The sequence below is a fragment of the Palaemon carinicauda genome, chromosome 41, assembly GCF_036898095.1.
Source record: "Palaemon carinicauda isolate YSFRI2023 chromosome 41, ASM3689809v2, whole genome shotgun sequence".
In the NCBI taxonomy this organism is placed as follows: Eukaryota; Metazoa; Arthropoda; class Malacostraca; order Decapoda; family Palaemonidae; genus Palaemon; species Palaemon carinicauda.
Genome location: NC_090765.1, coordinates 41247582 through 41260081, shown reverse-complemented (window position 1 = coordinate 41260081; position 12500 = coordinate 41247582). Strand labels below are relative to the sequence as shown.

The 12500-nt window shown below is 32.5% G+C and overlaps 1 protein-coding gene across 1 annotated transcript in view; it reads right to left on the bottom strand.

The window, feature by feature from the left end:
- LOC137632541 (potassium channel subfamily K member 18-like) overlaps positions 1-12500 on the bottom strand; it is a 297397-nt gene that overhangs the window by 85009 nt on the left and 199888 nt on the right. The window contains exons 6-8 of the mRNA XM_068364515.1: positions 3138-3298; positions 2452-2689; positions 998-1136 (exon numbers count right to left, since the gene is read on the bottom strand). Of these exons, the coding sequence (XP_068220616.1) occupies positions 998-1136; positions 2452-2689; positions 3138-3298 (538 nt within the window). The remainder of the gene's footprint in view (positions 1-997; positions 1137-2451; positions 2690-3137; positions 3299-12500) is intronic.

Genomic DNA, 12500 nt, shown 5'->3' with positions numbered 1-12500 from the left:
TCATTTTTTTTCTTTTTTATTTAATTACATTAATCACTGGAGATTGATAGAAGCAATTACCATTGATCTTACGCTCGCCTGTGACGTAATAACATACCCAATTGTAAGCATGTGGGATGCTTATTAGTAAAAATCTTCTATGGAAGCAATTAACAAAAGGAACATGTTTTTTTTTGTACTGTGATACATTTGTTAACTGTTGTAAAATCTTTGTTTAGCAACTTTTGTAACTATTCTAAAGTAAAATATCTGTCTATGACTATTACTCGACATCAAAATACAGCTCACTATGAGTATGACCACAAAGGGTAAACAATAAAATGTGCATATTTTCTCCTATTATTGTTAGACTAATAATTGCGTTATAAGTTCATATGCGAGTAACTTACCTTTCAATGTAGTTCTGGATAAATGAAAAATGATAATATAACTGTTGGAGTAACTGCTCAGATATAAAAACTTAGTCACAATGAAAAGTTACGTTACTGATGAGTAGCGGAACTTCCACCTGCAGTATTTCTTAACGAAAACTTACGACCCTTCGCAGTGATGGATGGATAAAGGAAAGCGGCTTCACAAGCCTCATGGCGATTAAGCGAGGTTTACACGGTCGAACAGTTCGTCGAACCCGGATGTCGAACCTGCATGTCTAACGGTTCGAAGAGGCGGAGTCTGCCTAAAAAGCAAAAGGTTTGTGGCTAATGAAGCCCCGTCCACTAAAGTCAGGCGAGAACAGACTTTCTGCGAACTGTTCGACAAAAGTGTTCGACAACCAAACACCCAGCTCACTCGTTCGAACACTTCAAACACTTGTATGTCGAACCGCGTTCGACGACTTCAAACACTTGTCTGTCGAACCATGTTCGACGAACCGCTCGACCGTATAATCCCGCCATCAGATGATAAAGGTCCTGTAGAGAGCTGTGTTCCCCTGCTATATGGGACCGGAAAAGCAGCCGTCAAAGTAGAGTAAAAGTAAGTAAATGAGCAAACTTACCAATGGTCGTGGTGATCGTGGAACAAAAGAACATCGCTTTCCAGAAAGACCAGGTCTTATCAACGGGAGCCGCTTCTTGCTGCTGAAGGAGGGTTCGGTTTAAGAAACTTTCGTACCTGTCTATGAGCACTTTCACTTCCTGGTAAAAAGAAAAGAAAAAAAAATTGAAAAATTATTTTTTTTTTCAAATGAGCTATTATCAATGGCCCAGAATTTTCAACAGTCATCTTCATATTTCAAGATAATATCACCAAGTTTTACATTCTTTCCGGTAAAAAAAAATTGGAAATATTTTTTTTTTAATAGGAGCCTATTATCAATGGCCTAAAATTTCTAACAGTTATATCCATATTTCAAGGTAATAACACAAGTTTTACATTCTTCCTGATAAAAAAAAAATAGGATTTTTTTTCATATGAGCCTAAAATTTTCAACAGTTAGCTTCATATTTCAACGTAATTACATCAAATTTTACTTTCTTGCTTAAGTATAGGCTTCTTGTATGGTATCATCGTTTATTTCATCTGCTAATTCAATTAAAGGATATTTCAAAATCTTATCAATACCTATGATTGAAGGATATCCAATGTTACCAAGAATGCCATAGAATTTATCTTCATCGGAAAAAACTACGTTTGAAATGATAATAAAGCAGATAATCATTAACAGTTCTTTAGAAAATTAGTTTAACTTATATATATGATATTTAAAAGTGATGAAGTGATACCAAATTTATAGATTTTGTATTTAGTTTTGGAAATGGTAACAAATATGATACGAATTCTAGATATTGGAACAGGTTGAAATGATATCTAAATGACGTATCGTGTATTTAGCGTTATGATAATACTATTCAAATTACAAAGCACTTATTAAGAATCAATGAACTTGATATCATAGAACGAAACCCACATTAGTATTCCAGTGATTCACTGGAACATCCATGGTTTTCCAGACCTTTCACTTCTGCATCATTATGATCTAACATATCACTTTCATTCCACTTCTGATCAGACTGGAAAGTTTTATATTCTGGAATCCACTTCTAGGTCAAAGCCACCTGCTATCTGCCAGCCCCGATTCTTCAGGTGACTGATTGCTTCGCTCGGGCAAGCAAAGAAGAACGCATTGAATTGCTTTAGAATTCAAAAGATGCTTATAAGCAAAGATGTTTGATGATAGAATTTAGTGTGATGGAAACAGGGAGCCTTTTCACAGAAGGAAAAAAGATGAGTGACTCCTCAAAGGGAAGGAATATTCAAGAGATGATTATATTCATAATAATTTACCGGTTTACTTGGAGAGAGAGAGAGAGAGAGAGAGAGAGAGAGAGAGAGAGAGAGAGAGAGAGAGAGAGAGAGAGAGAGAGAGAGAGAATTAATCTTACAAATACTGTATATCTAACATACCTATCTACTTAGGTAGATGTAAGATACAGAAAATTGACTACTTACACTTCTCCAGACATCCCACGAATGAATATTTTTGTTATTTTTCGTCCAGAGATTCTGAATCAAGCGATTCTTTTCGTCAGTAGCGTTCTTCTCTAAGCTCCTAAAAATATGTTCATTTTCCTTCAATATTGCGTTTTCTGGCGGTCCCTCAATCAGGATGAAGAGTCCAGCGCCGAGAGCGGTGTAGCCTGCTAGGACCAGGAACATGAAAACGTGGGTAAAGCCCCGACGGGAAAGTCTGCAAGATAAAGTTTATACTTTTGGTATACATCAAAACAGTTTAACATATAGAATTAAGGGTTTTGGAATTAAATAGGTTCAGTAAATTGTATTTTATAATTTGAAAGTTTTTGATATGGGTGTTAAAACATGTCAAGATTTATCTAGTACCAGGGATTTGATAAGGCTGGCGTAGATATTCCAACATTTATCATGCAAATACCTTTACATTGATATATAATAACACTGATCAAGTGGATTTATATACAGTGATTTTAGCATCCTTGTGTTAGTAAGTCTAATTAAAGTCTTGACCTAATGTCAGCTTTCCCTTTCTCTGGCTAAAATCTTTGATGCTGCAGCCTCAAGCAACAACTCTATACAAGTACTTTAAATTTAGTAATGTAACCACTGAACAATATCTTTTAAGTACGAAATCTTAGTATACCTTATAGAAATATACTCACGTTGAAATTTTTTCGACAGCGAAGAGAGTGAATTTTTCGCCCACGCTCAGGCCAGACTTGGCCTGCTCCATGGCGGCCTTGGCCGTTTTGGACGTTTGTGAGGCCACCCATTGACTGGCGTCTTTCACGTGACCCGTGACGGATACCGTCTTGTCTTTGACCTAAGTTTAGAGAAGGAGAAAACGATAGATTTCTTAGTATGTAATCTGAGTATGAAACTCTTACATCCGACCGATAGGTTTCCTGGTGTCTTTCTGATAGTTCTGTTTTTTTTTTTTTTTTTTTTTTGCTAATAACTGTCACATATTCTGTCTGCGTTGATTCGTAATTTTTCATTCATGTTTCCAAATTTCTAATTGTAAAAAAAAAAAGAAATAAATTATATGATGAATGAATCATTTCTGTATTGAATGAGTACCAGTAATAGTGTAAGTTAAATGCTAATTTAGTGAGCTTTCTCGTTTATTTTCTGTTACCTAGGATGTTATATCTATGTATGTTTGCAAGTATTTATGTATAAGAGAATGTATATAATATACATATAGTACATATATTTGTTTGTGAATAAGTATTTACACATACATACATTTATATTTATATACATATATGTCGTATATACTTTATATAATATATAAACAAATATATATGTGTATGTATGTATGTATATATGTACATATATTGCATAAAATATATATCATCTATAGTATGCATGACTGAACTAAGCTAACTGATTAGTTTTTCATTCAGAAACATACTAGGTTTGTTTTCGTATTTTCCTAACACTAGTTTTACACTAGTTTCTTGAGCTAACTAATAAAAATATACATCCAACATCTAAATACATATTACATCACTATATAATTAAATAAACCTAAATCTAATGTCTAATTGTGCAATCTAGAACTATGACGTGACGAACGCATTCCATTTGGCATGAATTATTCTACAGAACAACATCTATGGTATCTAGGATCAGCCACAGATGGGAATAAGAGGCTCCAGCGTGTTGTAATGGAAATATGAAATGCTATAAATGGATGTGATTTTGTTAAGATACACAAACACCCAGAGATTTCGTGTATTCCTGTGCATCAGGTTACTAAATGTCAAGTGACACCATTTACAGAAACAACGAAAATTGTAAACAGCACTTTATGTATCTTAGCAAGTGTACATACCTTTGGAACTCTACATATCTTCATTACATCACTGGGACCATTCTTCCATATGTCTAAAATACTACATATGACTAGATATACTAACTTGCATTTTAAAATCAATAAATCTACCTAACTATATAGCTAGTAATGACAAATTTCAAGTTTACTAAATAAAAAAAGGGAGCATACAGTTAGGGAACGGGCTATAAACATCTAGGCTACGGGTTTTTCGAACGAAACAAGAACCATTTTCTTCGTAGCTTCGACGTCCCCGATGAGTTTCTGGCTTGTCACCTTGGTCGAGTCCATTACCTGGATGGCGAAGAGCACAAAAAATAAGGCACAGAAATCGTCCGGATGAATGAAATGAAAAAAGGGCATAAAATAAAATTTGTTTAACAGGTCTCGTGAAATATGGGATTAACGCGGTTTTTAAAATATAATTTATATTAAAAATAACATGATTGTATGTAGGCTATGATGAAACGAGAAGGTTAGGAAGGACAGGGAAATAGGAAAATGAATAGTAAGGCGGTACAATGCAACGTTATGAATTAAATGTAAGAATTGGGTCAGTAGGACCATGGATTACTTTGTGACGGATAAAGAGGAAAAATTTGTGGAAGGGAAATAAGGTTATACAGCATGAGGTGATTGATCAACTATCTTTGGAGATTTAGATAACAGGCAGAACTAAATACAACTGGGCAATAGAGATATTCTCTTATTCCATAATCATAACGTGTCCGTACTCAAACTATTTTTTTTTTCAAAAGAAAAACAAACGTTCAATAAAATACATATGATGAAATAGGATTCTCTTTCGCAAACAAAAATAAACTTTAAGTTTCATTTAACCTAAAATTGGAATTCCGATCTTTGTAGAGTTTCACGTTACAGCTATGCTGTACAGGTTACATCCGGGTCTGTACAGGACTGTGTTTATGAATTTTACATCCCAACAGTCTGTCATGCCTCAATACTATGTCACTGAATTTCCATATTCGCATTCATGAAATATTCAATTTCGAGAGCACCCAACATTCTCTGGTTTACAAAAGCAGGCGGCGAATATACGATATTTCACATCCATTTTATATTAAAAGTTTTCAAATCATTTCATGAACTGATGGATATGTTCGAACTGCAATTTCTTCCAAGCTATAAAAAAAAAAAACGTACTGATAGTTAAATATGAAACCATGGTTCATTTTATCTACACTTGATAAGTGATAACGCAAGCAAGACTAATCAATCTTTCGCATGTTTACTTACATGCAAATTCGTACCGTAAATATACCAAACACATCTAACAAAAGCTATCTATTTTCTGAAATATTCCTCTCAGGCAGTGACAGCATTTCAGATTTCTAAATTTTAATAGGTTAAATCGTGCAATGCAATCTAGTACGTATTTCTATAAACTTCTTAAACAGAAGAGTGATTATTTCTTTTCATGCAGTCAGCCATTGTAATCTGACACATATACGTTATACACGAATGTATTTATTTCTTGACCTTTCATTTATTCTACTTCAGTGGGTTTTACATCTACATGCAATGTGCAGTTTGGTTATTAATCGTGTGTACACACATCCAATAATATAAGAGTATAAATAAGAAATATAGATATGTATATACTACATGTATATATACATATGTGTGATATAAAGCATATTTTTATGTATATATACTGTATATATATATGCAGTGTGTATGTACTCACACACACACACACACACACACACACACACACACACATATATATATATATATATATATATATATATATATATATATATATATTTATATATATATATATTTATATATATATATATATATATATATATATATATATACACAAATATATATGTGTATATACATATGTATATACATATATATATGTCTGTGTGTACATAATATATATATTATTTATATAGACATGTATGTATACATAAATATATACACTATCTTACATCTACACACATACAGTTCATATAATATAATATACAAACACTATATATATATATATATATATATATATATATATATATATATATATATATATATACTGTATATATATATACATATATATATATATATATATATATATATATATATACTGTATATATATATATATATATATATATATATATATATATATATATATATATATATATACATATTTATGCATATACAGTATTTGTATGTATGCCTTTGTATATATTTAGGGTGAAACGAGAGAGAGAGAGAGAGAGAGAGAGAGAGAGAGAGAGAGAGAGAGAGAGAGAGAGAGAGAGAGAGAGAGAGAGAGAGAGAGAGAGAGAAATAGATATTGTTACACGTTCGCAATATATAAATTATCTTTGGGCATTCTTTACTACAACTGCATCATACTGAACACTTCACAATCTCCTGAATCAAATCTATAAATGTCGTATTCTGAAAAAGCAACCATAAATGAAATCTATCAGTAGCAGCTTTCTAAGACCGAAGTTTGAAAGACAACACAGGAACAACAGAGGGAGAATGACAAAATTTAGTGCACTGTGGAAAGATAAGAACAATGAAAATTTCTTAAGACCCAACTTTGAAAGACAACACTGGATATACAGGAAGAGATACAAAATTTAGTGCACAGGAGAAAATTAAAAACACTGAAATTAATTATCTAAAATCCTTAATTCTATTAATGCATTTCAGACAACCTGATTGACGTCATGCAATATATGCTTGCTTTGGGTGGAAACGTTTTCATGCAATTCATATCCAAAGAAACAACGGCAATCACTGGAATACATTTCAAAAGTTTTCAGAAGACTAAGATGCTCACCTACGATGGTCAGGGAATTTAATGCATAAATAGTCTGAAAATTGAAAAGACATAAGGAAAGAAACAGAAGAATAACAATATGCTGATGAAGCACTTGGTCGGGAAAAGTTATATATATATATATATATATATATATATATATATATATATATATATATATATATATATATATATATATATATATATTTACTTTCCAATGTTTTAGTTATTATAAAACTACTTGAAGAATAGAGGTACTGATTTTATTATCATATAACACTTTGGTTGATAGTTAATTATATTTTAATAAACTCTAGCTCTTTTTTATTGAAAATGTTAAGCTTTGTTATAGCTCTTTTGTATTAAAAATATCAAGTTTTGATATGTTTTATATCTGTTTATGTTATTTAATCTCGCGGTATGTAGTTCATAAAACCAACAGCAATAAAACACAACGAATAAAAAAAAATATATAAAAAGTCTTTGATAAGTACTGTATGTTTCCGATTCCTCATCCTGGATCACTAAAGCATTTACTGGGACGGAAAACTGTCAGCATTTTCATTACCCCCCTTAAGAGACCCTTGACCAAGGTAACTGGAGGCGTCTGGTATTATATGAACTGTCTTCAAAGGGAAGGAAACGTCTGATATTTAGTGTGACTCAGTCCTCCATAGAATGTCAACAAACCGTGAGCGGAATTGTGGCTCCGAGATCAGGGACTCTTTCAGGCGAGGAAAGGCGATGGCGGAGGAATGTTATAAGGAAACGGAAATAAGAAAAATATGGCGAGAAGGAACATGATTTATCAAGGAAAATGGAAACAAGCAGAGGAAAACGAGAAGAGAATTATTATGGGGACATATTTAACAAAGAGGAAGAGAAGAAAATATATAACAGATGATATGCTGTAGGTAATCGTAAATGGAAAATTTTGTGGAAAGAGATATAAATCATCTTTAAACGGAAGAAAATAGTCTGAGCGAATGCAGAATACAAGAAAAGAAATTATACATTGGTAAACGACACGAAATATAGCGACATCTACCATTGCTAAACATATACAAAGAAAAACTTCTATTACGGATTTGTAACATTCAGTGCAATATATTTCAAGCTAAAAGCAACGTTTTTTATCTTCCACTTACTAGTAATAGCGGGTTCTGAATCGCCTGGAAAAGGTAAAGATAAGGTTTTTATATTCGCTGGAAAAAAATGTCTGCAAATAGAAGATTAAAATGCAATGGAAACGCCACGCAAGTTTGTCTACAATAAATTAGTTTCTTTTTAATTAGCATATTATCAAAGAAAAAAAAAATAAGATGTATAAACTTAAAACCAGTATGTTAAAAGATATTTACATCTGTAATAAATACCAGAATAATTATGAAGTTTCTACAGTCTTTCAAGTGCCTTAAGCTTACAGTACTTGGGACTTGTCTCTACGTTATTCCAACTTATAAAATTTATTTACAAGCAAAACCCCAAATAATCAATTTGACTATTACTCTAACCAAAATTTCTTGATGTTTCTAAGCTGGAATAATAATAAAGTTGCCACGCATACGTCACCACCTGTGTATATATACATATACTGTATATATGTGTATATATATTCATCTATATACACGGGTCAGGAACTTCAAAAAAACTATAAGATAATAGGACGGTGGAAAATTCACCTCCATTTCCAAAAACTAAAATTCTTTCGCAATATTTTATAATTTACATTCAATAGAATCATTAATAGCTGTGGATATGAATCTTACTACTCTGATATTAATATAAAAATCATTATAACGGACATACACTCCAATAGGTCATAAAAATCGCTTGAAAACTTATATACTGGAGAACTTTATTCAGTTGAAATGATCACATACAAGGTAAGCCATTTCCAATTTTACTTTCATGTGTGGAAAAGACAAGAATGAGCCAGGAGGTTAAATTGGGCTCTCCAACCTCCTTGAGATAGAGGTTACTCAAAACACTGGCTAGTCACTGGGACAGACGAGTTGCTGAGGAGGAAATATATAAAGGGGAAGCAAAGCAGCTTGGAAAGGTTTGGTAGACCCATCTGATTGTTTTAACACTACACCATTATTTAGATATATATATATATATATATATATATATATATATATATATATATATATATATATATATATATATATATATATATATAACAGCCTTCAAAAACCTGTGAGGGATCAAACAGGGTAAAACATTTTGGTGCAGTAATTTTGGAAACAAACGATGCTGTTAGGTCCACTTATTTTATGAAAAAAAAAATCAAAATATAAAAACAGGTTGAAATTCAAATACAAGGAATACCTTTTATTAGATAAAACATGTAAACAATAACAAACGTAAAGTATTTTAAGAGATTGGGAGACTTGTAAAGAGGGAAGTGGATAGAAGAATACAGGATAAAACAAGGGTCAAAACAAAATTGGAAGGAGCAAAGGGATAGGAGAGATTAAAGACAGAAAAACGTAAAACCTTCTTGGCGGTTTCTTCCACGGAGAGTGAAATATGTTCTTTTGCCTCCTTAGTTTTATGGGCTACCTGCGGAGGAAAAGAAGCTACAGGAAAGAAATGTTATCCTGAAAAAAAAAAAAAAAAAAAAAGCAAATAGTATAACTTACTGAAAGCAAGACAATTGTTGTAAGAAGTGACTTTCTTATAAAAATAAAGAAGCATGAGGTATACTTTGCTTGCTGAAAGGTAAGCAGTTATTGAAAAATTTCTAAAAGACAATTACTGCGGATAGAAATAAGGAATAATTTTAGATTTATAGAAATAATACAAATGTCATAAAACATCGCTCCATTTCCAGTTATATTTCTGAAAAAAATAAACATTAACATCCACCTGAAAATTTAAAAAGATTGTTAGGAGAACATGGATAATTGATTCGTGTAATTTCTATCCTACATCTATCATAGCTTACTCCTACAAGATACCGTTAATGAGTAATTAAATACGTACCTGAGCACAAAACGAAAGCAATAATTTCATTCTTAATTACTTATTTCAGTGAATAATTGCAAATATCCGCTCATAGCGTTAATGAGTAATTGCATGCGTACCTACACACAATACGAAAGCATTAATTTCATTTTTTATTACTTCCATCAATGAATAATTGCAAATATTCGCTCACAAGCGTGTCAGACACGACAGAAGAGAAGTAAGTATTATAAAAAAAAAGGCTTATAAGAAATGTAAGAACTTTTAAGTAAGGTGCCCCACATATGCAACTGCAGGGTGTTAAATGACCCAAATCGTTGGGTACGCATTTAAGTAGGCTTGGTAAATGTTCGCTTTTCTCAATACGCAACCTTTGAGATTATACTTTATACTTTACTGTTAAGTCTTCCGTCAACAACGCCCCCCTCTGAATATACATACATACATACATATATATATATATATATATATATATATATATATATATATATATATATATATATATACACACACACACACACACACATATATATATATATATATATATATATATATATATATATATATATATATATATATATATATACTGCATATATCAACTAAATCATTTTTCTTATAATTCTATTCGAGGTTATGTGTTAATAATAGTAAGTTGACATTCACGTTGAGGTCGAATAATAACGAAGTAACAACAGAAGTTTATCCGGTAAAACCATTTGACGGGTAATCTCATATCTACAAGAAGGTACCGGAAGGGAGATGCGGAATATCGAGTGGATAGAGGAAACCAATAACCTTTTGGCTTTAAAAAAAAATAAAAAAAGTATCACGAAGTTACGGTCTTCTTAAGGCGTACTCGGCGTTCATTCACAATTTAACAGTAATAGTATAAGTATGACTTAACCGATGTGTTGTTATTCCGGTATGAAGAAAATGGCTTGATGTGTTTGAGAATATGTCATCTGCCATAACAGCAAGAGGCTTTATAAAAAGAAAAAAGAAAACTTATGGTCATATTCATACTTTCACAGCTGAATCGTGGATGAACACATAATGCCTTTTCCTTTAGCGAAATATTTACTAATTCATACTCCGTTATGAAAGTCTGATCAAATATGGGTCGAATCCCTCTTCCAATAATGTGAAATTCTTTTTTACGTGGCACAAAGACATTAAGGCCTTTTCTCTCAAGCACCTCTTACACCCATTCACTCTAGAATTTTAAGGCTTTTTCTCTTCTCAATTTTCATCGAACTTTCTTTTCGCAACCACTTCGTAATATGTTCTCATTTCTCATTTGCAATTATTTTACGACAAATGCACTATGCAGAAAATTTATCTCAACTACTTCATCTTCGCTCTCTACGTCAAGTTTTAAAGGTTTAAAGGTCCCTCGTGAATGGCAGAGGCAAGGGACAGTGACATTGTCCTAGCTAGCAGGTCAATACCCTAGAGACTGACCTGGGCTTATAGCATCCTGCTTTTCCAATTAGGGTTGTAGCTTAGCAAGTAATAATAACAATATGCATACAATCAGCGCCCAAGGCCCCTCTCCAACAGGGAAAACCAGGCAATGGCTGCTGATGACTCAACAGGTATACCTATAGACTCCAGGAAACCACTCATTCTTAGCTCACAAGGTTGGTGAGGTTTTTATTTGTAAAAAGAAGTTTGGGTTAGGCAAAAGGCTCTAGGGATTCAGAATAATGAAGTGGAAGGAGCAGTAGGGGAGAATATAAAGTTCAAAAACTGGACCAATGATGCAGAAGTTGGCAATTGCTGGAGGAAGGGTAGAGAAAAGGGATTGCATATTGGGAATGGAATTAAATTGCTTTAGGTAAAAAAAAAATGGGTTTCCCTTGCACTGACTTTGCAGGTCAGAAGAAAGGATTAAGAATAGGTAAACAAGGGGAAAGTGAGGGGGGAAAAATGGGGATTTGCCAACCACCTAGGGGCTAGACGCACCGTCAAAAAGCCCCTGGCCGGAGAGAAGCTCCGGGCAATCTAAAGAAGAAGAAGGGGATTTGCTGAGAATTTCATAGTGAATTTTAAGAGCATTATGGATGAAAAGGGCAGGTACTGGAGAAAAGTGACTGAATTACGAAAGGTTAATGCGCCAATGAAGCCAATAAAAAAATCATAATGAAAATATAGCAGGCAGTCTTATGCTCAGAGTTATCTGAATGAATGAATGAATGCATGATTCGAAGTTCTCTGGCATCCTGACATGGAAGGTCATTGACACCGATATAATTTATTATGAATAAAGATTAAAAGAATATTCAATTAAAACCAGAAAAGTAAATAGGTTATTAAAGTTAAATAGCATTAAGAGGAGAGGTACATCTAAACAATACAAATGATAAAGAAAGAATGAAAATTTGAGAATATTAGTAGCAGTGAAATTTGAAGATATAA